General features: G+C 40.9%; 1 protein-coding gene across 1 annotated transcript; it reads right to left on the bottom strand.

Moving 5' to 3' along the window:
• Window positions 1-34: 34 nt before the first annotated feature.
• Window positions 35-27818, bottom strand: LOC146502428 (ankyrin repeat domain-containing protein 13C-like). Its single transcript, XM_085132334.1, is given in 14 exon segments — window positions 35-2391; window positions 2501-2601; window positions 2786-2884; window positions 3073-3128; window positions 3130-3153; window positions 6135-6296; window positions 7016-7147; window positions 8581-8725; window positions 9942-10008; window positions 10897-10942; window positions 12688-12773; window positions 18954-19058; window positions 25425-25466; window positions 27113-27818. Coding segments are annotated over 14 exon segments (1587 nt in total). The 5' UTR covers window positions 27504-27818; the 3' UTR covers window positions 35-2260.

Below are 27818 nucleotides of genomic sequence, written 5' to 3'. Positions count from 1 at the left end.
CGACCAAGTTAGAAAAAACACAAGAGTGCAAACATTATTAGATATGTGGCTTTTTATTTCGGTACATTTTATATGAAAATAGTGTCGCAGACTTATACAACAGTTTTTGCTGTACAACCGACATTTAAACATGGATGAATCATTTCCTACAGAAAACATGTCAAATCCAATCAGCTGAATTGGGGAAGGAGCATCAAATAAATGTAAAGCATTATGTCAGTGAAGAGGCACGCTTCCACTAGCTGCGCCTGCCTGTACTATGGAATGTGAAAAGTCAAACTGCATTTGGTTATCATACTAAATATGCATATGTAAGCACGGTGTTTCAATAATCAGGATGCTGAACAACTCTGAGCCACCAGTACAATAGCAACATCCCACAGAAAGCTGTCTGTATCAACATTAAGAGCTCATGAACCATAGCAGCACCTACGAAGACTCCTTAGAGTTAAACCCTTCCTTCCTTCCTTCCTTCCTACAGACTGATTTTGAGCTTTTTCACACAGCTGACAGGTTATTGGTTCCACACATCTCCAGGGAGTAGAAAGAAAAAAAATCCAACAAAACAATTAAGAGATTTTTTTTCTTGTTAAAGCAACATAAGTATGTACAAAAAAAGCAACTCCCACCATTTACAAACCAACAGTCTCAAATTATGTAACATGATGCATAAAAATAAAAAAAAATTACACAACTCTTCTTTTTGCAGAGGATGTCTGAAACCCATAAACACGTAGGAATAAAAAAAAAAGTAAAAGACAAATCAATAACTGAACATTTATTTATATAGTGTGCGGTGGAAATGCCTGATTTTTGTTAAGTGTAAGAAAAAAAAGGGGCATGAATGCTGTACTTACTGATTCCCAGACACCTGCTCACTGTACAATCCCCAGAGTTGCTCTTTTAGCAGAACTGTGCGGTTGGTTACACAGTTAAAAAATAAAGAACAACAAAACAATCTGATGAAGTAAAAAACAAAAGGCTGGGTTAGCCTGACTTACACTGCCCTGTCGCTCAGAGACTTCGCAGTACCATTAAAATCTGCAGCATCGCTGCCGCTGCCGCCATTAAAAGTTAATATTTCAAATGCAGGTTTAAAGATTCAGCTTCACAACATGAGAGTCTAAGAAGTCAGCTGGAAGGCGAGTAGGTGTAGTGGATCCAAATAGTGCCTCAAATATTCACTGACTGTGCCAGTAAAAATCATCGCACACACGCACACACACACACGTTAAAAATGTGCACAGTTAAAGTGGAATTCTACGGAAAACTGATTTTTTTAAAGGATTTTTATCTACAAAAAGTACTCAGCCTTATACAAAACAAACTTCTCAGAGGATTATAAAGGCCACATTAAGAAAAAACTAATTAAATTAACCTCACATCCCAAGAATATCGTTGAGTCAAATGTCAAGCTTATTCTTGGCATTTCAAACTGACATCCAAATTAAAATAACAGACCTTTCACTTTCTTGTTTACTTAACATGGCCGTTATAATCCATTGTATATATTTTTTTATATATTTTTTTTAAGTAACACTTTTTTAGTAATAATTCGACCCCTTTGGACATTTACATTTCATCCTTAATCATTAAATAGGAATAGTCTAGTGTGTTCTTTAATAGCGTTCTTACACAGGCCTGTAACATAGATTAGGACATAAATTATTATATGTAATTTAATAAATGTAAGATCATAAAATAAAAAAAAGGCTGATGATTTTTCACGAGTGTTTTGAAAAGTGAAAAATTGATCTCAAAATCAATTAAGTGGAATTCCTCTCCAGCGTCTCTCACAGTCACTCAGTGCTTTAACTACACATCAGTTTAAAACAGTCCCTTTATGAACATTACTTACATACTTAAATACAAAGCATCAGCTGTTTTTCGTACTCGTACTGAATATACAGAAGATTCACCTGCTGTGTTGTTTCTCATTAACTTCAATGCCCCTTCACTGATGAGATTCTCACAGTCACCTGCACTTCCTGCCTCGGACGCTGCATCGAATCAAATCTAAAAGGTAAAGTTCAAACCTGCGACACGAAGAGATGTCGAACAACCCGCTACCTCTGATTTAAATTTAGGTGTGTTAGGCTGGTCGTCGTCTGTATTCAGAGTCGGGGCGGGCGAGGGGTAGTCGCAAAACGCAGTTTTTATTCCTCGTCTTTTTTGTTTTGTTTCTTAAATTCAAAAAGTACCCTCTGTAGCATAACGTTGCCTCGTTGCTTGTTTGCGGTTCAGTGTCCAGTGTGTGAGGTTAAAGGTCAGGGAAGCGGCTAGGGTCTTCTTTATAATCATTGGGAATGCTAAAAATGGATTCATCAAACTCATCGTAGCGAAACTCCTGAAACGTCACCGTGGCCGTGATCGTAGGAAACACGGGGATGTCTGCGGGGAGCCGAGAGCACAATTATATGGATGACACGAAGAACACATCACACGAAAAAGTCATGAACAATCGGCAGACTGTTTGCAACACCATTAAAACTCTGCTTACCGAGCTTGACGGGAAAGCCAGGGGGGAGCTTCATCTGAACAAACTCCCTGAGTTTATTAAAGTGCTTGAAGGGTGCAATCACTTCCAGAACATTCAGTAACCTGAGGGACACGAGAACCCAAATCAACAAACAAAAACAAAGTCTATTTTACTAAAGCATTTAGGTCTCGATGAATGAGTAATTTCCCCCTTTATCCCCACTAAACAAGCCTGAAAATACCAATAGAAAATGATGCTGCCTGCTTTTTAATAACCACCTGGAGGGCAGCTTAAATGAAGACTTACGATTCGATGCTCAGAGGGAAGTCTTGACTCATGGCTATTGTGGCTTTGAAGTTTTTCTTGCTCTCCTTGCACACCAGCTCTCTTCCTAGATGAGGAGCTCTGAGACAGAAAATGTTATCCCACGATGAAGGCAGTTCAGTCAGGAAGAGCTCACAGCTCGTTAATGCAGACATGGAAAACTACCAGTGTTCTTCCAGTAACTAAAACATGTCAACCTATGTGAATATTGCATTTGGCACACGTAGAGATTCCTGCTTTATTTATTCCCAAACACTTCAGACACCTACTTTCCATTGTCAGCCGTGATGTATTCTTCCCAGGATATAGTGTTGGGTGACGGGGGGGGTTAGAGATTGCCTTCTTGCCGGCTAAAAGTCAGAAAAGAGATTAAAAAAGGTCAAAGGTAAAGTGTAAAATACGGGTCACACTTAAAAACAGTGAGTGAAACTAACAAAAAAAATGTTAAACTGATCTAAGTTATGACATACAGATGTTTTTTGTCATTACTTTTATATCAACATTAGTGTTTACATACACTCCTTTAATTTTCCCCCACAGAGCAATGACATACACGGCACATGCCACTAGAGGGCCCCAGCGCATCACTAAGCTGTACACTTTTATGCCGACATAATTAACAGCCATCCAACAACAGCAAAGTAACTTTATATAATAAGCTAAATGTTAGCATGGTATTAAAGCTAAATCAGTAATTACTAAAAGCGGGAATGAACCAAACTTAATCGAGAAAGTCCTAAATCATTGATGAAAATGTTAAATCTTTAGTTAATTCAGCGGGTGAGCGTCACAAACGGTCACAGAGAAGAAGAAGAAGAACGAGAGTTGGTTGTGCCGGCCTTGAAATTAGATCCTATGTTATTGTTCATGGTTAATAACAACTGTGTGAACCAGTGATCTTAACTGAATAACCAGGAGCTGCACAGTAAACAGCCTTCAAATGTTAAGCTTTGTTGAAATTCAGCTGTAACGCTGCCGCCATTCACCAGATCATTTTTATCAGCTGAAGTGAGTTACTCTTCCCACGAGCAACGAAGGATCAAAGAGAACTTTCTTCAAAAGAAAATTTTTTATTTTTTTTTTAAACAAAAAATTGGAAAACGTTTGGCGCTTGGCCTTGGACGATCTGTTCTGGATGACTCTGAACTACGAGGTGCTTTGACAGTCTGCTATTCCTAAATATTAGCTCCTGCCAGAGTTCAGACTTTTTAAAATCATTATTAAACCAGCCGATCTCTCTTTTGTAAGCTGTGGTGGACTACGACAACTAGGGCAGAAGAATCTGAAAACAGGTTCTGGATGACGAGACGCCTCTGTGCCAAGAGATGGCTGACATAAGGTGTGCAGCCTTATTATGTGCTCGCTCACACTGTGGACCAGGCCTGGCACATTGTTGTGAGGAGGACAGAGTACACACAGGCTGTGGAGACCTTGATCTGCTGGCATGCCGGACCTGCTCCCCCATCATTCCACGGCACGGGGGGGGTTAGCTTTCATCCGTGCGATCAATAGCGTCCAGCTCTGTTCCAAAGCCTCCCACGCTCTGCCTGTGTCCACAGACTGACTTGTTCTCTCCTGCTGTAGTAAACACCGTTGCGTCACAGCAGTGCTGCTTATCTCATCCACTTCCCATGTATCATTTTCCACAGGTGTGGGAGGCGAGACTTTTCACATCAAAACTAAAACAAAAAATTATATCCCTTCAAACTGTTTCCCCCCACTTTAAACAAGAGCAGGCACCGATTCACATCAGCACAAAGTTCTGACACACAACAGAGAACACTTTGATGAAACAAAGCCCAACACAGAACACGGGACGGTCAAAAACACAACAAAAAGCCGTGAGCGTCCATTGTGCGTCGAGAGGCTTTATGTTCACAGAGTGGTTGTGTTTACGGCTTCCTCTCGAACATACTGTAGTGAGGGGATGGTGGGTGAGCGATGAACAGCTTAGTAGCTTTCACCACTGGGGGGCAGTGGTAGGATTTGAATCCATGCAGAGTGGCTCAGGGGGCATTCGTTCATTCTGTCTTCAAACAAATAAAAACATCAAAGGAACATCAGTGGGGATCCAGTCAGGAATTTTTCAATAAACCATACAAAGTGGCTCGACAGGGTCCGTTTCTGTAGGATTTATCTTTGTATGGATACTAGGGTGAGGAGTACTGTGAGGTTTATTTTGTCTGAGAGGCTCGTGTCCTACCCCAATGTTCCAGCGGGACAGGACAGTTTCAGGATTGGACTGGTGGTTACGCTGCAGGTACAAGTAAAGACAATGTTTATCGACAAAGTGCTGGAGGTGTACAGGTGCACTCGATACACGGGCGCACTCGATACACGGGCGCACTCGATACACGGGCGCACTCGATACACTCCTTTATTGCTCCCAGAGAAAACTACCAAACCTTTCCCAAAGACAATGATTCATGTTAGAACAAACTGACCGAGTTAAAGAAAAAAAAACTGTAACACAAATTTAACGACTTTAACTTCACTGCTGAATGAGAAGCTGTGGGAAAATGAACTAGAGGAGAAATGTAAATTAAGTACATTTCAGTGCCTATCAAACCTGCAGCACTGTATGAAATAAAAATGGTTAAAAGAAGTATGGTGACAAACGTTTAGTGATGAAAACTGCATTTCCTGGCCCAAACCGAGTCACCCTTCACAGATTCAGATGTTAAGCACCTTACTTCAGTTTACTACCACAAACCTTTGGTCTCCACTTCCCTTTTCATAAGCGAGAGGTCTTTGTTAAAATGTACTTAACTCACCTATTTAAATCTTATCAGGACCTAAAGTTTGAATTATTGGCAGCACGACCACTTTGAAGGATGCCTGGATGCCGTTACAGGCAGCTGTAGCTGGTAGCTGTCTGCTAGTCTCCAAATTCAAGTCACTGAACTGGACCTCCCGACTATGATGCTTGTGTATTTTGGCTTGATGTGCGGTTAACTTTACAGTGTGTCCAAGAAGTCTGCTAGCAGGATACTAGTTCATTTGATGACTGTTATTGTGTGCTGCTGCAAAATAAATAAATTGAACTGGAATGTTGCATAGCACTCCATAACTCTGTGCCTAATAATATGGATGCAGATAGCTGAGCAGCTTTTTGGCCATAGCTCATAACTTATCAATCCAACCTCGTCTAAATATGCTGAAGGTTGGCTCTAAAGAATCGACATGGTGATGCTATAATGCTAAAGTTAAAGCTTCAAAACAGGACTTCACCTGCACATAAAATAGCCACAGGAAGACTGTTTTTGTTTTTTTGGTTTGTAAGTTATCAAACAAAGACACATAAATCTTTATTCATGTCAGTGATGCTCACCTCAAAGTTCTGCTCTATGAGGTTCCCTCCTTTGCTCAGACTCTCCATGATGGCTTTGTTCCTCAAGATGTCCTCCTCGCTCAGATGCTCTCTCCTCTTCCTGGACTCGAGCACCAGGCCGTTCACAGAGTAGAAATCGGCCAGAAAGTTTCCCACGCGCTCCTGGAGATTAATAAACAGTTAGATAAGTTCCTGGGGTCATCACTGCCTCTCTGATTTATTCACCACCTTTCCTTCCTGGTGTGGGGCTTACAACAGGAAATATGATATGTCGGCATTGGAATTTGAAATTGCCAATAAATAAAAACGATGAAGCTAAAGAAGAAAAACAGCTTTGTTATGAATTAACACCGAATAGTTTACCACCGAACACTGCTCAAATTTCCCCGTCGGCAAAACAAGGCCATCGTCTTATTATTTTAGTAAGGACTCATAAATACACACACTTAACAACATTAGCAAAATCTGTTTATGTTTCATGTGTCTGAAAGAAAAAAAAGGTTTTTGTATCCGTCCATATATCTGATGATCATCAAATACATGGTATCGGTCTTAAAATCTCATATCGATCAGGCTTCAGTCCTTTTAAAAGGCTGCTGATGTTCTTTTCAGGTCTGTTTTTTTTTTTTTAAAGAAAACAGTCAAAAACAAAACAAAAAAAACACAACAACCTAAAAATGAGATATTGCAATCAATGTCACGTTACACACGGATATATCTGTGAAACCATAAGTAAAGTTTAATTTCATCAGCTAACTGAGTTATCAAGTACAAGAACTGGGTTCAAAAATTGACTACAATCATTATGTCTTAAACTTTTAAAAATCCCTGAAGGTCCACAGTCAGAGCAGAGTTTCTAAAAGCTGACAAATGACACCCACCGTCTTGTCTTCCCTGAACAGCCAACCAGTCTGCGCCCTAGAGAACGTGATGGATTTGGTGGACAGTGTGGCCGAGTACACGTCGCTGCTCATCAGAATATCCACTTCTTCTTCTGTTTCCATCTCTGACTCCTTAAAGTGTACAATAAATAAATAAATATAGCACATCATTATGCATCATGCATAGTGAACACTGAACAGCCACATCCTAGTGTTGGAAACAATGATGTCAGTCGGTTCCTCCAACTCTTTCTGCAGATTGCACAAGATGTTGAACTGTTGTAGTTTCCCAGAGGGTTACATCTGTTAACATTTAGATGCCCTGACCTTTGGTCTAGTGCTGTCATCAGGTCAAATATTCCTGCTAGAGATAAGAAATACCAAAATATTAGGGGTGCAACGATGCACAAAATTCACGGTTCGGTTCGATACTTTGGTGTCACGGTTAGATATTTTTTCGATACAAAAAAATGTTCATGCCTTTTTAATTTGTCATTTATTAAAATTATAAATATATATTTTAACTCAAAAGTACAGCTTTTAAATGTAATGTTGCTGAAACAACAAAGTAATAAAAAAAAATAAATCTATCTGATGGAGAAATCCCTCATCTTTGGAAAAGAGAGTTTATTACAGAGAAATGTCTCTTTCCAAAATAAAAGCTATACTATACGCTTCTTCTGGGCTATATTCTCAGCAGCATATTAAACATATCAGGAGGAGAATCATGTGCTAACGGCTGTCTAAATGACTCGGGTCAAGTTTGTAGCGTGCTTGTTGTTTTTGTCTGCTTCCACTTGTCTTTGCACTAGGATGATGTCGGAGTAAATGTGCAGTCATATTCGTTGTGTTCCCACTAGTGCTGTCAGCGTTAATATCGTTGAAATGACGTTAACGCCACAACACGGCAAATCTCGTTAACGAGCTACCGCGGATCTCATGCGTGGGGCTGGACGGCGTCATCGTTAACGAGCTAACTGCGCTAACGCACTAGTTCCCACCAATGTAATTGAGCATTGCGTGGCACATCCGACATACTGTTTTACTTTTGTCCATGATGCGCTTACCTTCAGGGTCATACTTCACATGAAAACCAAAATAGTTCCAAGGGCCAGATCTGAATGAGGGTGGAGGAGGTTCAATTTGCCATGTTGCAACGAGCATAGCTTCTGTCTCGCTAGCTTGCGCTGCGCTCAGTGAATCTGCCTTCGACTACTCCGCCTAGGCTGCACTGTCGAGCGCAGATCCACTGAGCGCTCAACACAGACAGCACCGTCAGAAGGAAAGTTGATCAAATAAATTAAAATTTTGTATTGTTCATACATATGTGTACCGAACCCAAAGCACTGTATCGAACGGTTCAATATCGATACGAGTATTGTTGCACCCCTACAAAATTTGTAGGGACACTGTTATATAATTTACTTAAACACAACTAAACAACTTTAGATTTCCACTGTAGAATCACAAACCTTGCATTTTTCAAATCAATGACAAAACTTCAAATATGCTGCTTTGTTCTTAACAGACATCACAAATTCAAGGGCCACAAGGGTTTCACACACCTCATGGTGTATCCGCTGGTAGACTTTCTGTTCATTATCCAGCACAACAAAAGACTCTGAGGGAACAGCATTGCCGTTAAAGATGAAACTGAGGTCACCCCGCTGGCATTTCATGTCAGTGAAGTCTATCAGGGTTGTATCCAGTCTGCACAAACACATCGTGAACATACACAGAGGAGACAAAAATGAGGATTATTGTGAGCTCAAGTTAACTTTTCAGGCCAGCAGCACAACAGTGTCAAAACTGTGAGCGAAGACAAAACTGTGCTCGATGTTACACTTTTGAAAGGTCGGAGACAATGCGTATGGTAATCACCGCCACGGGAGTCCAACAGCACTTTTCAAAATTTTCTTTGTGTTGTCAGAGCGGGTAGTCCTGAAATAAAGCGTGACGGCAAAGAGAATAAGCGATCTGCTTGTGAAGAATGCGCACAAAGCGGTAGGTGCTACGGGTAGGTATGATAGGCCTGACACGCTGTGGAGCTGGTATGTAAATGAACGTGCTGTGACAGTTTTTTTTTCCTTTCACGCGCTCCGTCTCTCGCTCTCCCTTTTCCTCCCTACAACTTTGGCATAATAAGAGGGCATTTTGAATACCAAATTAGACAGCCAGGAGCGGTTTCACAGAATAATGACAAGCTCCACATCAAGGTTACCTCATAAAGAAGAGTGAAGACGCACGCACACACACATTTGGGTTTATATCAACACAATCTATTTGATTGTGTTGATATAAACCCAAATGTAGAGGCATAGGTTTACGTGCGTGATAAAGGGGTAGCAGGATTTGTCATATATGTATGAAAATCTATGTGCATATGCTGTAAATGTAGAAGCCAGCCCTCAAGCCTGCATAGCGTTCGATTTTTGGAGCACAGCGGCATATATTCCTCCTGTAGATTCACTGTTGAGACTGTGTCAGCATGTGTCACGGTGTGATGAATTTCTGCTGATGCTCTTTGTAAGTGAGCTACTCAGCACAGTAGACTGTACAGTAGCTTCATCTATGAGACTGTGATTTAAAGCGAAACGAAGAAGGAGGAGTTGTGCGCACAGAGGGATCGCTGTTTGGCTTCCTCGTACTGCTCATACTGCAGGCGCTGATTTCACACTCTAGTTAACAAAACTGAGAAACTGGAAGTAGAGAAAAGAAAGACGAGAGGATGCTGTGTACAGCAGCAGTTACAAATAAATCAGCAACAAAAACAACAAAGTGCACGAAGAACAGGCTTTCTCTGGGAAATGTTTAATAAGGCAGGGCTCGCATCTTCTGGTTTACTTTAACAAGCAGCTTGAGAAGTGACTCTTAGTTTTGAAATGTCAGAATGCTAATTAAATGAACATTTGTTGACAGGACTCGCCTGATGTTGATGCCTTGTTTGTAGATCTTGCAGGCATCTGAAGGCAGGATTCTGGAGAGCAAAGGCACTGCAACATGAAAAGATACAGTAAGGGTGTGTAAAACGTCTAAATTTAGAAAGCACATTTGAGGAAAAAAAGCTGCAGATTTCAAAGCTTTGGTAGCATATAAACCTGGAAACTAGAGTGCCACATACCAGAAGTAGTTCAACAGCTAAATATTTAATAACTCACAGTCCCTATTGTGTTAAGTAACTGAAGGCATGATACTCGACTTGCTGCTCCAAAGTACAGAAGAATAGTTGCGCATTCAAAAAACAACAGAAAATAAAGACCAGTCAATAAGCAAGATGTGCATCTGATACAAGTCTGTTGTTCTCCGAGCACAAACCTTAAAAATATAATTTTCACATTAACTTTCACTATTACACCGTCTCAACTGGCAAAAATATATCCTTATGTAACTATTTTACATTTTGTTACCATCACGTGTGTATTACACAATCCTATTCACCTTGTCAATAATTCACAAAGACACACTGAGTACACAGAAATCAGCCCAGGCCTACAGTCCTGGGTTCGGTCTGCAAGCTAAGCAAATGCTGATGCTTGAGCTCTATCCCCACACACTGTGCTCCATCTGTGAGGTCCGCTGTTATGATGTTTTACCTGATGAATCTTTGAGTACATGTATTAGATCATTAAAGGTGAGACATCCATGTTAAAGGATGGCGTATTGGCTCATTTCAAACAGGCACTGTCATTTTCAGCGTGACGTCACTCAAAGTCCCTCATGACACACGGTAATCCATCGGTAACCACGTGAACACTAAGTCTGTTCTTCTCCCTCAGATTCCTTAATGTTCGTTTTTCAGAACGATGACATGTGATTCATTTCCACAGTGGATCAAATCTGAGAAACTGTCAAAGGAGAGCAGACAGAGAAACTCGACTCACCCCAACTTTGGAAGTCCCAGTGAAGCTCCAAGTAAAAGTCTCCGAGCTGTGAACACAGATAAAGAAAAATCAATAAGGAGTAAGGCTACGTGTTTCTACTGCTGATTATTTTTACACCGATCTGATGAAAAGGCCGGAAACCCACAATGTCAGAGTCTGTCTCCCAACACTCTCCAACTTCCCTCTCTGTGCCTCGCAGCCACCAGATTGAAAATAAATAAATAAATAATTAAAAATACTCAAAAATAAATAGTACTCCTGCTAAGTTACACCACGAGGACGATGGTTTTGATAATGACAGAACAATTCACCCACGGTAACAATAGTGACATAGCGAGCTCTATGCAACAGAAAAATTAATGAAACCACAGACTTGGACACCAGATTTGGTTTTATTTAATGAGATTATAAAAGTAGCAAGCCAGCGTTTCACTTTACATCAAAGTATAACTGAGCCTCTGCTTCTTTACATAGCAAATCCCACCTCAGTACAGTCTAATTATCTTGTAAGGCTTGGATCACCGCTACGATCGGTGGTCTCAATCCACACGTCAGTAATGATGTCAGGCTGGCCGAGGACCATCACTTCCCAGAGCTTTATAATCTCAGAGAGATGATGACTCAAGAAAATCGCCGGTCTCATCATCTCAGGGAAAATACAGCCTCCGAGGTCTGTCAAGTACTCGAGACTTTAAACTTTTACAGTGAGGGAGGAAGGTCAGGTGAAGTGGTAAGTTTTATTGAGTGAGTTTTATTTGCTCGTGTCCTGTTCTTGATCTCCTCAGCATTACTGCACAGCTGACCTCGAGGCCAAAATCTCTAAATGACTAACGCCTACAGTTTGGCTACATAACTTCATGTTTAGCAATAACATCACAACAACACTGAAAAAGGTTCTTACTCTGATAAACATGTAAGCCAGTCTGTCTACGTCTAAACATTTACAGAATGTATTTAAAAGTGATATAAAAAGGCACAAGAGACCAACAAAGCTAAAGGGATCATTTCACCCTGATCAACATGTCTGTGACTAGTTACATGTTTACAGTTTGTACATATGATGTCATACCACGCGGTCACAAGAGCATCAAGATCTTCCACTCGCACCGTCTGATAATTTGCGTGTATGCGTCCTTCCTGGCTCATTGCAATGACAGTAATTTGTGAATGACAAACCTGAATGAGGTGTGCTAAGGCTGTGCTTGCAGAATAGATCCCAGTGAAAGGAAAAAAACAGGACAGAATTGAATGAGAGCACTCTGAGAGGTAAAAAGATCTGATGACCGTAAAACAAGATATCCCATCAAAGGGTCAGGAGCAGCAAGGACGATCAGAGACATTATAAAAGAGAGAAATGGTAGTCGAAAAACCCTGTGGTTTAACGGACACAAATGCAAAGCAGAGACTCACTGCAATTTCATCTGTGTAGTGGCAGGCATATCTACTTGTTACAATAAAAAGGGCTGGTTTTATTGGTTTACTGAATTAATTAGCATGACATTAGTGCTCCGGTGAGAGTCATCGATGGTGTCAGCACTCTGGAATTAGCCATTATGAAGCTGTACAAGTATAACTTGAAGGTAAAAAGACTTTTTAAAACTTAATTTGAGCAAATGTATTTTTTTAATAGTCCACTGAGCATTTAAAATAAAGTTACGGCTCCAACTCAGTTTGTTCAGGGCAGAGGCTTCAAAATAGCGGCCAAAAAAAAAACAAAAAAAAAACAAACCTGTCAAAGCTGGGTGCAGAGTGGCAAAACTGGCTTCCAGCAGGACTTTAGGACTACGTTACCTCTTTGAGGGCTTTCAGCAGTTTGGGCCTCTTGTCCTCCACGCTCTCCCTGGACTGTTGCTTCAGCTTCCTCAGCAGCGCTGTGACTGAGAGCGCACAGAAACATGAGCAGAAAAACAGATGAGAAAAAGTGACACACCAGCTTTTTCTATACAAAAACATATCAAAGTTTAATTTAAGGTTATTGGATGGCACATGATTTTTTGCCATGAATATTTTTTATAACCCTGTTTTACTGGATCTGATCCCACTGCTAAACTTAATAAATATTCTACTGTGAGTTGATGAACCATGTTTTAAAAAAAAAAAAAGTTTAACAACCATGTTTTGGCAAATCTGACCATTTTCTCCACACGCCCTGAAAGACAGGCTGTCCTTAACCTCCTAAGACCCAAACTCTTCCACGGCATGCATTTTTAATTTCTCTTTGATATTTGGTCACATTGGGGTCTGATGAATGTAAAAACAAAAAATTGCCAGATTTTTTTTTACCTTATTTTTATTTTTAAGAAAAATAAGAGCCACATATGAGGATAAAATTAAAATTAAAATTTTGATACAACAGTAGCAGTATAATGTCCTCGTAAGTGGATATCAGGCCCTTGTAGAGCAAAATTGAGTATTTTGGTCTAAATAACCCAAAATGTGATGTTCACATATGTGTTCGCCAGCTCCTAGGAGGTTAATCATGATTACTTGAACATTTCTAAAATTAAGGGTGCTGGGCTTCACTTCCATATGGGCATCTTTCAAGATTTCCCACAATCTGAGTGCCTTGCAGAACATCGTCAGTTTTATTTTAAATTACAGGTGGTGATCAGACTGACAGATACTGTGCTTCTTTCATGCCCAAAAATATCATACCATCTGTTTTTATGCTGCACAGCAAAGGGCAGACCTGCAATATTGGTAAGGTTAAAGTGTAGGGCAAGACATTTTTAACGTACAGGAAATACTGTGTGCTTAACGGTTTCTCTAAGCGAATCGTGTCAACAATGAAAAAAAAGTGCTACAGGCTACAGCAATTTTTACTGAGATTTACCAGCTTCCTGGAGCCAAATGGGGCACCCCCAGCATCATCCAACCAACCCTGATGCATAGCCTGCAGGGATCAAACCGTTACAGGAAGTTCAAAGGGAGCAGCGATGGCAGATACAGAGCTGCCTGTTAATGAGCAACTCCTTTAACCTCCTTAACGAACTAGGGGAGAGGAACGCTCACAGGGGGCTTTTAGCCACGACGGGTCACATTAACAAGCGTTCTGCAGCACTGGCTGCAGGAGACTTGTGCAAAAGAAAAGCAAATTTACAACTATTTAGATGTTATGTGATGCTTATTAGGGAGTGGGAGCATCAATTGCTCACTGACATAACTGTGGTGCTTTTGACGAAGCCATGAAGGGAATAAATGACAACAACTATTCCAGTGATTAAGTCATGGAAGCAGTTATGGAAAAAAGGGGGGGGATATGTTTGGCCACTGAGAACCCGCCCGTCCTACATTTTAATAGGACTAAAAGCAGCAGTGCCCATATGGCATAGTCATCAGCCTGACCATCTCCTGTGCCCTTCTCCATGTCCACGTGGCGAGTCAACATACACAAACGTGTTGTTCATATTGTCTAACTGGTGCTCCCCATGCAGCAGCACAGAGGGGCAGAGGACTCGACGGTAAAACTAGGCCAAATGAGAGCACAGGAACGCACATGCGCCAGCCGGCACAGACACAACTACAGGATGAGGGTGTCTTTATGGCCTGGCTGCCTAATGAGTGTAGACAAGCTCTGGATGGGGCTCCTCCTGATCCTCACCGCCTCGCAGCAGGACAAGGAAGGGAGTAAAATCTCACCATCTGGTCACAGACCACCCAGCCAACACAGACTGAGAAACCGATGCGGGCCGTTTCGACACTAAACCCAACTGACTCTCCACGCTGGCACTAATTCACCGAGATACTGATCGGGGCACTTTGCTGGCGCTAATTAGTCGAGTGATCTCAGCAGTTTCACCTCCACACTAATAAAAAGAGACAGAGTCAAGACAAAAACTTGCTTTTACATTACCACAAAGGGCAACTATTTAACAAGATATGCAGGTGGACGGCTGCTGCTGGCAGGTCTCCAAGAATGTGGGAAAAGTTCAAGATGACACAGGCCAGAATATTAAATGGATGCGAAAACTCGCCGAGGTCGACAAATTTTGCAAGCTAACTCAAACAGCCGAGTTAACTGAAGATGACATATCACATGCAGGGAGCTTGATTCAATTTAATTTCGTTTAAACGCTCTGAATCATATCAGGAAAATTAAATTTTTAGACATAACAAATAATTACAAGCTGAAACAGAACTCTGTTGTTCTTTATCCCTGCAGCCTGTGCTGTCATATTTTATATGCACAATAATTTTGCTCTACATTAATTTGTCAGTGAGGTTATAGTGAGGCTATAAACAAACCTTTGTTTGCAAATAAATGTAGAAAAATTCACTAGTTACAAGTTAAAATCAAACCATGGCAGCTTTTAATTAATAAATAAGACAATGAAATTTAAGAATTCGTGTGCTTTACTATGGTCTTAATAAAAAACAACAACAACTTTTCTTCCTTCTAATGCCACACATATCACCCGAAAAAGAAAAATGTAAAATATCATTCAGTCAATCAAGATAATAATATTCAGAAATAAAAATCTATCCAACTGAAAATGTTCAAATATGCTGGTGATAGTTAGAGGTGGGAATCACCATACATCCCACGATACAATATTATTGCAATTTTTAAAAATATTTTGCGATATTCAGATTCTGTACATAAAGGTAAACTTTATCAATATTCATTTTATCTAATATCAAAGTCTCACACTCAGTCTTTCTCTCATTTCAGTTTTATTGTTGACAAACTGAACGGTTTGTATTACAGTCTAGTCCAACTTAACTGAATCAACCATCTGGTACAATTATAGCTATTCTGAACTATGCAGTTTATGAAAACTATGCAGCCCCTTCAGCAACTGAAGAATTTGAAAGTAAATTAAAACAAAATATAATTTTACATTAAATAAAAAAGTTTTAAACTTAATTAAAATAAAACTTGTCTTAAATTAAAATAAGTAAACTGTCATGTTTATTGCTGCCAAAAAAAAAGTTAAACACATTTGGACAGTGAAGGAATGTCAGGATTCTTGCTCAGAAGTCAGAGCATGTTCCAGTCCACAAAAACTTTTTCTGTAACAAAATATCGATTTCTGCTGTCCCTGTATCGATACATTATTAGCAAACAAAATATCACGATGCTACATAGTATCGATTTTTCCCCCACCCCTAGTGATACTGTTGTTGTTGGTGTCTTTACTTTTACAGGAATTCTAACCCTGACTCTTCTGCACAGGTTGGAGGAGTAATATAAATCTCCTCATTTGTTACTGAATGCTGCCTTGTTTTGATTCACACATACACTATAACAGGTCTTTCAGGTCAGTCTGAGGAAATCGTTAATAGCATATACTGCAACATATACTGATAAGAAGATGAATTTTATGGATAATGATGATTCTATCTACAAGAAAGCCAGTTAGTGATTATTTGTTAGAAAGAAGGGAGGAGCCTTTGTATTTAGCCAAAACATACTGGAAAGATTTCATAAAGTTCAATATATCAGTCTGGTATGGTAACCTGACTGTGGAAAGAGAAAAACAAATGGACGTCAGAGCAATGGGAGAATCAAAAAATAAATAAAAAAATCATTGGTCGAGAACAAATCTAATAAGATAAGCTCTTCCGTCTTAAGGAAAACCCGGTCATTGTTGATTTTGTTCTGATGTTGAACTTATGCCCTCAGGGTGATTTAATAGTCAGGGATTATTTCAGCCAAAAGCAATTAGTATACAGAAAAATAAGACGCTGTGATGTATTTCTATTCTGTCTGTATGAATGCTGCTGATTGTTGGCACTATTTCTATTATGAAGTGATCTTGTGTATGTATGACTTGATAATTCATGAGTTATTCTACTTCTAATCTATTCTAATGCCTTAATCATGGATATTTATAAATGACTCTATAAATTTTGAATACAGGAAGAAACCATGTGAGAAAAATCTCAACTCAAGCTTTTTACAAAGACACAGAAAGAGAAAAGGATCTTATTAAGCCAAACTTCTTCAACTTAAACTTTTCTTGCCAAGTCTGGTTGTTTATTCAGGCTAGTGAGACCATTACTGCCTGACACCCACATGAAAAAGCAGCTCCCTGCCTCACATACAATAATATGACTGCAACTCTCTTTGAACAAGTCCCTGAAGCTGACAACACAGCTGTGTGGCAGAGAGGCGAGCGAGGACTGAAATAGCTCTTTCTGAACCAAACACATGACAAAAACTATTTCTGAGCCGCATTTTGTCTCCTCGTTCAAACGGAAAGCCACACACCCGGCTAACAAACGCATTGTGTCGCAACAACCGCACAACAGACGTCCACAGTAAATTGTCACTTCTTCAACTAAAAACAACAATTAATCACATTCAACCAAATGTTTCCTTAGAAAAGAAAGAATTTATGTAATACAACCTGTGAAAAACTACTAAAAACCAGATTTCAGAAACAAAATGTTATCCTGTTCTCAGCACTATCCAGACCTTGATGTTTGCCTCACTGCAAAACAAACAAAAGTTCCCAGGTCTCCACTTCCTTCTCCAAGTCCTGACAAACGCTGAGTCAGCTCACACTGAACAGAGCTTTGCTAAGCCTGTGAAAAACATTTATTGCACTGTACAGAGAAAAAAAATTATAAGCTCCCTTCAGCACCTTTCTCCTCTATATCATCATGACAGCCAAGTAAAGTTTTAGATATCACATTCCAAGTGGGAATTTTCTTTTAAATATATATTTTTATTGTGTGTGGAGTCAGCTTTTTGTAGCTGTCACAGCAGTGGCCAATGCCCTGCACTCTTGGATTAGCATTAAAAGACCTCAGGCAGGCAGAGTTAAACAGTCCTCTGTGCCTACGTGTTTTTGATTCAGCGTGAAAGAAGCTGAAGTCTCTCTCGGCTCTCCGAGCCTGTCAGTTGATTCAGGTGATCAGCACGCTGACCTGACCCAGGAGTTTAAAATCCTGCCGAGTTTTGTGTTTCCCTGAGTGCCGTTCTATAGAGAGTTGGACTAAAGCCTCGCTGCGCGTGTACAGGGGAAATGAATGTTAGCTGCACCAGCAGGGAAAAAAAGGAGCAGAGAATAGAGAGCTACACCTTTCTTTAAAACCTTACTGCAACATGTACCTGCACGGTCACCTGCACAAGAAACCTGCCAGCTGTAAGATGAAATGTCATTAGAGGTTTCAGTCAACACAAATACTTTGAGTCAGTTCATTAGAGGAAGCAGTCGATGGAGGAACTTAAAGCTGCTTCTGTTTATGACGTAACATTGGTGCAAAGTGGCTGTGTGGATACATGAATGAAAGAGCAAGCTCTTTCATTCATGTATCCACATGTACTAGGTTAGCAAAGTCATTTTTTAACTGGAACTTATTAACTTATATGTAAAATTCGAATGCTGTACTTGAGATGTTCCAATAGCTGAGAATGAAGTGGGCCAATCAGCACCTAACCTGGGAGTTCTGTAGCAGTAGTGAAGGGTTGTAAAATAGTTTTAATGCATTCACCACAGCTACAGACCCCACCACAGTGAACAAACCTCAAGCCTTCCTGTTTCTGCCATCAAAAGCTCTAAATAGATTGCAGGTGAAATTCACTAGCAGAGCACTACTAGCAAAACTGTAACAGCTGTCGTTCAATCCATTCTCCCTCAGTCATTACAAAAAATCTAACGTGACTTTTTGTACAGTGCCGCAGGTACTCGTGACCGTGAAATAATACAAAACACTCTCACTGTTTCAAAACAAACTTTTGGGCCATTATGAAACGTGGGACAAAAACACGTGTGATATGGGCTTGAGCATAATCAGCCTATCAGGACTGAGGGAAATATCTAATGAATTGCTTTTCACTGGAATACAAAAGCCAGAGGGCCTTGAGGAATGCCCCCCTCTGAGGGACAAAAGAGCCAGGCCGGTGTGGTGGCCTCACTGCGAGGCGGCCGCGTGGAAGAATGTGCAGAGCCGTTTGTTGATTTGTATCTGTTGATGAAAACTTCTCTCTCTCGCCTTCTCCCACTGGTGCAAGCCTGATGCCTCGCTTTAGTAAACGAGTTCACTGACCAACATCGGTTTCAAACCTCTGCGTGAGTGTTTTATCGAGCAATGCCAGAGATACTTACTCATCTGTCGGTCTCCGTAGCTAATGGCCTCGGCGAGGGGGCTCCATCCCTGAGCGTTCTTCACCTTCACTGGTGCATTGTGGGCCAGCAGCAGATGGGCACACTCTGCAAGGAGGACAGTTAATCACTAAACACCAAAAGACAAACAGAAGGACAAACTGAAAACCCAAAAAGCCATAAGGAATGTGCCTAACACACGACTCACGAGCAGTACCACAGACCTAATAGTTTTCAGTTTGGCATCTTGACTTGACAACAGGCTGAAGGATGATTTCCTGACCAGAAATAATCTAAAAATGTGACAGCACCCAAACTTCATAGTCATAGATATTAGGAAATTAATGTTCCAGTAACTAATGATAAAAAATACACAGAAGTAAAAGGTGCTTTGGGGTATGTTTTGTTTTTTTATGTATCTTCATTTGCCATCCGATTAATATGCAGTAAACACATAATACAATATATGCTGAAAACAAAACAATAAAAACTTTTTAAAAACACTACATTGATATTTTTATGGTGACTGCTTAATATACAGAAGAAAAACCCTGCGTCCAGCTCTAATCATGTGTTCAATTTTCAAACCACAGAGGAACCAAACAAAAATGAGATGCAACAGCTTAACTTCTCCTGCTCTGCAAGTTTTATCTGATGTGTTTACGTCAAACTGACTACTCTGCTGTACAGGTGTCATCTGTTACATAGAGCACATTTCTCACAATGTATCCAGGGTGTCCAGAGGGCTAGTTTGTGTATAGAACTGTAACCAAAAAGCCATATGGGACCTACAATTATGCAAGACTTGGAATCTTTCCTTTTTTTTTTTTTTTATCCTGCATTGCTTTAAATTAACGAAGGATTCTTAGAAACTAAATTTTGAGCAATAGGAAAAGACATCCCTTGGTACCATGTAGTCACCCTCCGAGCGATGCTTGAATTCTAACACCTGGAAAACAGCCAAAGAGCTTCGTCTCTTTTCTATGGTGAGATCAGCAGTAAGTGCAGCACAAAATCCCTCCGCTCTCCGGGCAGCGTGTAAACAAACTACAGCCAGCCAAAACTGAAGCCTGTTGTTCCGGCTCAGCTGTCAGTTTTGTTGTGACATCACTCATTATAATGTTGGCATCTGTACAGCTCTGTCCCAGCACTGGCCCGAAAAAGTCACAGTCCTAGAAATGCTAAGCAGGAGCTAAGCGCTAATGGTCCGCTGCTGAGTGCATGCGTGGGGCCTTTGCTTGTTGGAGCCGGAAGTTATATTAGCTCGACCGGTCTTTTTAGTCATGGGTTTATCACGTGAACTCATTCAAATCCTCCTGACTTGTTTTTCTGCATAGATAATAACAGCTATCAAATAGTTCACAAAACCACATGCACCATATACATACTCCCCATGTTTCATTAATGAGAAAGAGGGTAACACAAAGTCTTAATGACGGGGGGCAATACAATCTGAAACTCTTCCTTATTAGACGCATTAACCACACAACAAAGAGAAGCACGTCTCTCCCAGGAGTGTAGTTAGAGAAATAAAAAGGGCAAGATGTGACATCAACCAGTTCAAACAGTTACGTTCTCCTCATAAGCAATTAACAGCAACACCAGTTGTGTATAGTACAGCAGACATCAAGATGGGAGCATGGCAAAGAAAATCGAGATGAACGGAGACGCGGCGCTGGGAAGTCATTATGGTCACACCAGTGATGCAGAGTTTCAAAGACTTGGCTCATTACTGGCTGTAATGGATTTTCTTGGTAAATTTCTGCTTGATGCTGAACGCTGTCCAAAAGCTGACCACTTCAAAAAGATTGACTAATACTGTTCATATCGCATGCTTGAATTAATTAAAATAGCTGCATTGGTAACAGGAAGACAGCTGAAAAGTGAGTGAATAACACAACATTACAGCAAACCCCAGTCTTTCCATATTAGTTCAAACTGTCACTCAGCTCCGGGACTCAGCCGCTGATAACACAAGTTGATATGGAGGCAACACAGGCAAAGAAACGGACAAGAGCATGCTTTCTGATGTAAGCTTTGCATTTCCTCAAGGCTTTGACCTATATATCCCTCTGCTAAATCCAACGATTGTGTAATGATAACGACAACATTTAGCAGACATGCATTACATAACCACGAGGAGAACAGCCAGGCCGTGTGTCCTGAGCCCCACACCTTCAAGCTTCTGGTCTGAGTTTTGTGCTTCAGATGCAATAAGCAGTGTATAGTGCGGCATCATGGACACACTTTTGTTTTAAAGGCACACAACACTTGAGTTCTATGCCTTGTTTATGATGTGAATTAAATGCAGAAACTAAGTTAATCACCTCGCACTTTAAGATAAAAATTACAAACAGTTGCTATTTGAGGATCGACTAATACATTTCCATTACTTGTGAGGTAAGCAGGACATCACAGCACAATTGTAGCTACATCATGTTGAGATAATGAAGGCTTTTTGTATCAAATATGATAGGATACAACACTAACAGCAAAGACACGTGGCTGTTCCACTGACTAGAGTGTTTGTTTAAACTTGAACATCCAGGCAAACATTTGTAATTCCAGGTTCAAGCACTTGTCTCCTGTTTGCTCTTATTGGTGGAATAATAGCATTTGTGACGCATTCAAGTTGTTACCAACAGTTAAGTAAAGACTGAGCTATGATATTGAGCCATGGCTGTAGATGAAATGGCTTCAAACAGCAGCAAATGAGGATCGGTTTAAAAGCAGGTCAGGATGAAGGTGGCATGTGCCTGTGTGTGCCAGGCCACCATTCGGTTTCAAGGACAGTTTCATAATCAACCATCAAACATTTTCTCAGAAAGACACACACAGCAACATGGCAGCTACATCCACAGAGGCACTTTCAGAGATATCAAAGACTTGCATTTCTCTCAGGAATAAGTAACAAGTCAAACTTTTGGAACAGCCGAGAGTTCTGTTTTCTTATCGTAACAAAGTAACATGCAGGACCTTTTTAGTCAATTTACACATTATCATGGACATGGTGCTCAGGTGGAGACAAACAGATACTGTTTTATCTTTCACTGGTCACTACAGAGTCAAGGACACAGACATACACACCCACACACCTTTTTTATTTCCTTTGGCTCTCTCCAAAAGTATCTTACCTGATAATTCTGTGACCTGAACATCAGATTTTTCCACGAGATTCCTAACAAATTACATTTTAATACAATAATGTTTTGATTAGTATATCCAAAATGCTGCAGCAGACTAGAAAGAGAGAGGATATTTGACCCAAACGGCTTCTCTTCATAGGCTCCCTCTTAAATCCAGAATCAAATTTAAAATCCTTCTCACAAGATACAAGGTCCTGAATAATCAGGCCCCATCCTATCTTAAGAACCTCACAGCACCATACCCACCCAATCATGCACTTTGCTCAAAGACTGCTAGTTTATTTGGTTGGTGGTTCCTGGGATATTTAAAAGCAGGTCCTTCTCAAATGGTAAACTCTGAGCACACAAAGCGCTTTATACAACTGACCTCATTCACCCACTCATACAAGCACTTTTTTTCTATGCTTTTTCTACGTAAGTGCTTTCTAACATTCACAAATATTCATACTCCGATTAATGCATCGGAGTTAGTATCTTGTCCAAGGATATTTGGTATGCAGCCAAGGATCAAACCACCAACCTTCCGATTAGCAGATGACCTGCTAGCTCCCCTAAGCTACAGCCTCTCCTGTGGAAGCATCTCCCAGTTTGGATTAAAGACAGAAACTTTCTCTACGTTTAAGATTAGGCTTAAAACTTTCCTTTTTTGATAAAGCGTAGAGTTAGGACTGGATCAGCTGACCCTGAATCCTCCCTTAGTTATGCTGCAATAGGCCTAGGGTGCTGTGGGCTTTTCATGATGGCTGTTTCTTCTTCACTCACTATGAGCTTACACACACCACTTTCCATTTCATCCTTAGTTATTGTGAATCTCTTCCACAGTGTGTTTTTGTCCTGCCTTCCTCCCATCACTCCCAACCTACTGGTTCTGCTGGAGGGTTCTTCCCGTTTCTTCTTCCCACTGTCGCCAAGTACTTGCTCAAAAGAGGTTGTTTTCTGTGTATTACAGTCTACCTTGGAATATAAGAGCATCTTGAGGTTACTGCTGTGGTAATTTGGTGCTATATAAATAAAATGAAATTGAATTTTACATAACCATGATCAAATCATGACAAATTTGGGATCACTTATCCCAATTTGGGCGGCATAGCTTCTATACAAAATGGCTATAATGTACTGCTGTGTGTATTTAGTGTTTTAAATATAAACAAAGTTCGCTAACTGGATAAAATGACATTTAGGCTGCTTGTTATTAGCCACCGTTTGCTGTCTTGTTCGATCTAATATGCACTTGTGTGAGCACTGATAAAGGAAAACTCCCTGTGGGCTGCTGGGCTGATTGCACGTGTATCAGCTGCACAGACGTCCTGCTTGAGTCGCATTTAACTCATGAGTAAGGGAGCAGGATGGTGATGTAAAGCACTTATCTAATGCTACTTGCTGTGCACTGGCTACATATGGGGCTTCTGTCGACAGGATCTGATTGCTGTTGAAGCTCCCTACCTTCACCCTACAGTTTTGACTAAGTCTGAGTACATTTTAAATGTTGATCTGGCTTTTTTTAACCATTATTTACATACTCAGCAACATTTGCAATAGTGGATTTGAGTCAAACAGGAAATTTTCTTTTCCTGTTTGACTCAAATCCACTATTTTAATCAAAATCTTAAAATGTGCATGTGTGTGCCACTTTAGAGTAGATTTTTCCAGCCAGGGTGGCCCACTAATGTCAAACACTCACTGGAACTGTATCTTTCAAAGCCATTTTTAGAATCTCACCATTTTATCTTTCATTCACACCCATTGGACAAATGAAACAAAAAAGAAAAAAGAAACAAACAAAAAAGAAACAAAGAGTTTTCTTTCAAGGCACATGACAGGAAGCCGAATCCAGACAAACTTACTCCTCTGACAATGACGTCAGCTTTCAGGACTGCATTATGCTCTGCTTTGGATTTTCTTCGTCTTTTACGTTAGATATTCCACCTGTGCAACTATTCCGGTCATGCAAACGATCACACAGTAGACTGCTGATATGCACAACTGTCATTACCACAATGGCGGACATATATGCAGAAAAGCCAGAAACAAAGAGAGCCTTGTCCTCTGCATCCCAACAGGCCGGCCACACCCAGGCTGTGATCTCATGCTGTAGCCTTCAGTCCGTCTGGCCTGAGCATCCCTAGAGGACCAGGCAGCAGCTCAGGCAAGAGACAGGCAACCTCATTAGCAAAATCAATTCCGTGGCGTCCCGTCCACGACAACACTTCGGTACTCTGCTATCTGAATTACCCGTAGGTAGTGGCAGAGCCATCACACTGACAGAAATTGAGCTGTGCGAATGTGAAATCAATCGAAACCTGTGCTTCAGTGACAAACACCACAAATGACAATGTGCAGCACGGGTAACCCTATGCCTGAATGGCTGATCAGGAGCTGACTGCAAAAAAGGCTAAATTAATTTTTCAGAAGCATGTTCTGATGTTTCCTTGTCATATTAAAATGCAGGCATTGAGTCTCGAAGGGACAGCGTTTTAATGTTTTATGTGGATGCTTTCAGTCCAGCCAGAGCAATTCATTCTAAAAACAAACTCATGTAAGATTCCTACATTGCCTTGATACATCATGACATATTCATTATATACTCTGAACTCACAGTTATTCTAAGACGCCCAGATCTCACTAATGTGCAATTTGTTATATGTTCAACATTCTGAGATAATACACATTGTTGTAGCCTCTGAAACACGTTCACCTCTTTTTCACAAGCCAATTCGAACCGATCACAAAACCAAAGTAACCTCTTTGGTGCGAGAGACACTGGCAGGTAACTAAAAATAACAGACTAAGCAAATATTATAGGCACTGAAAATTACATCGCTTATCTCAACTAATTACCTCCTGTGCCAGCGTCAAAATTAAAGTCTTTCGAGCCGGCAGTGTTACATCAATCAGAATGAGACTTTAACTACTGAGAGAGGCCTAATTCTTGCACTATCATCATTATCCAGTACTCACTGATTAAATATGATCTGATAATCCTTTGTGAATCTATAAAGTTGGGGAGAAAAGAAAAATCGCTCTTAACAGATAAAGAAGGAAAGGTCTCTTCTCTCGTGATTTTGACCAGGAGAAAATCCATTAACACAACCTCTTTATTCATGCATGAGCATCTTGCCTTCTGGGATCTATGTGGTGATCTGTGACAAATGTCTGGTGGTGCTTAGCCTGGCAAATGCACACACAAAGGGAGGGAAATAAACTGAAACACACACAAACAAAAGATGTACGGGCCTACAGAGAGGCGTGTTTAAAAAGCCACGGAGACGGAGACAAGGAGAGAAACCAAAATAAAGCACGTGGAGGTAAATGTTTCAACACTACTCACCTTTATGTCCCATCATGACAGCAAGATGCAGCGGTGTGTTTCCTGAAGAAAGGGGGAAAAAACAGAATTTGTGTACTGCATTTAAGAATAACAAAAACAAGCGAGAGACTTCGAAGAGCATTTTGCCTTTAGGGCTGTCACAGCTGGAGTGAATTAGATGTTTAATCTGGGAGGCAGCCTTTGCTAAACTCCAAATGATATGGTAAGTCTGTGCTCACTGTGCCTTCTCCTACCATGACGGCAATACCACTGATTACTACCCAACTGCACCACAAAGCAAGCTACATTTCAGAGGCAGGCACATGGTCTTCTAACAGACACAATGTATGTGTTACATGGTAATAATTCAAGAGAGAAATGATATTTGTGGCAGGTGTGCAAAAGCCTCTACCTACTATCTGGCCAAACTATAGGACCAGCTCCTTCAGTCTTTCCCTTACAGAGGAAGACGGAGGTAGGCACGCATCCAAAAACAACGTGGGGTAAATATGGGGAAATGTGCCAAAGCTGGGGTTCAGCGAAAAATCACAAGGGACGCTGTGATGAACAGAAGAAAGATTTGTTTTCTGTGTATATGAGGATGTGAGGTCTGAGTTCACTTACAGCCACCACTGGTGGCACCTTTCCACGTAGACAGCTTCAAATAAACCACTGATATTTTTTAAAGCACCAATCCAAAGTCAGCTGACGTAAATGAAGTTTAATCTGTAAACAAGCTGCATTTTAACTCGTCAACAATGCAGTGTTACGAAATTATTGTCTGGATTCACTGGGACTATTTCCTCCCTCCCACAAGCAAGTGGAAAACAATTGTTTAAAAGGTATTTCTTTAAGCAACAAGTTTTCTGGGAAAAAAAATCATAACAAAACAGCAAAGTGAATGGATGAAAAATAATAGTGTTAATAAACATATCAAACAAAGCCTGCCTTACTTCAGTGATTTGATGGTCCAGCTTCAACTTATATCCACTAGAAGATAAAAATTTATGTGAATAAAGCCACGAATTCAAGATACTGAGCCCAGGTAACCAACCAAGAAGGCAAAAAGGCTTAACAAGTTCAGATTCTTCAGCATCACCAGAGTAAATGCCCTCCCCTTCTGCTACGTTGTTTCATTACAGCATGTCAGTGTTTTGAGGACAGAACACATTCCAGAGCTGACAGTAAGCACAGCCCATCCTTTTTTCTTTACATGCGAACCGGAACAAACCGTCGCTGTAGATCTGTCAGTTAGGAATGCGTTGATTTGGAAAATGTGGCGTTATCTGAACAGACTTTGCACTGCAGATGAGTTGCAGTCAAGTCTGGGAATCCCAAAGTTTCGCACAACACGCCTTGATGCGTTAGCCATAGGGCCCTGAACCAACTTATCACCCAGTGTTTAAAGATGACTCGTGTCACAAAGAATATGTGATAAATTTGAAGTGTGGACTGAAAGGCCGCTGGGACCTTTCCTTATGCAGGCTTGAAAGAAGTGAATTTGAAGAAATTACAGGGTATTGACATTAAACTGCTCCTCAATTTGGACATCAGTTATCTGGGCCTTGGCAAGAAGAAACCTCGCCTACATCTAATGCTGCCGGAGAATGATGGCCTATTAGCTAAAACTAAGCTTCACTGGACCTTGAAATTGGCAGTCCACTGTGGGCTTTTTAAAGGCAGCTGAGATGAGCAGTTGTTAAACTCACCATGGACGTCTTTCTGGGCGATATTCTGCGTCCGTATGAGCGAAGACAGTCGTCGGACATCTCCCTTAAATACACATTCGTGCACCGGAAAGTCCTGCCCAGTTCGGATAATGGGGTTTTTGTTGTTGTCATCGATAACATCGGATGTTGACAGTGTGTTGGTGTTAGCATTAATCTGCGACTGTTGGTTCTGCTGCTGCTGCTGTTGTTGTTGTGTGGATGAAGACTTGATTAACTTGTGGTTGCTGAAGATTTTACTCGCTCTGCTCTTGTTGTTCGTCCTGGAGGCTGTAAACGTCCCGGTCGCAGCCTCTTCGTCGGGCTCCAGTAAGTCCTCGTCTTTGCTCGGCCTGTGGTCCTTGCGCAGGGAGCGGACCTTCTCTCCGGTCATTTTCTAAACGGTCGACGCTGACGGAGCAGAGGGTGTCGTCGCTGACGATGACCCTCCGGGCGAACTGATGCGATTCGCCAGTTGGAAGTCTTCGCGCAAACACTGGAAACTGCACAACATGAAAACACTTACTTCTCCCACGGACACACAAAAACCACAGTTTGCTTGAGGACGAACAAGTAGCACCCCCCTCGTGCCGGTTTCTTATGAAAACAAACAGTCCACTCTCCTCCTACCGCCCCAAACTGTCGACGGCTGCAGTACAACATAAGCGGCTCCAGTTGACTAGTACGAACGCTTCGGCTGATATCTTCC

The sequence above is a fragment of the Neolamprologus multifasciatus genome, chromosome 15, assembly GCF_963576455.1.
Source record: "Neolamprologus multifasciatus chromosome 15, fNeoMul1.2, whole genome shotgun sequence".
Taxonomy (NCBI): Eukaryota; Metazoa; Chordata; class Actinopteri; order Cichliformes; family Cichlidae; genus Neolamprologus; species Neolamprologus multifasciatus.
This window is presented reverse-complemented; position numbering and strand designations above follow the sequence as displayed.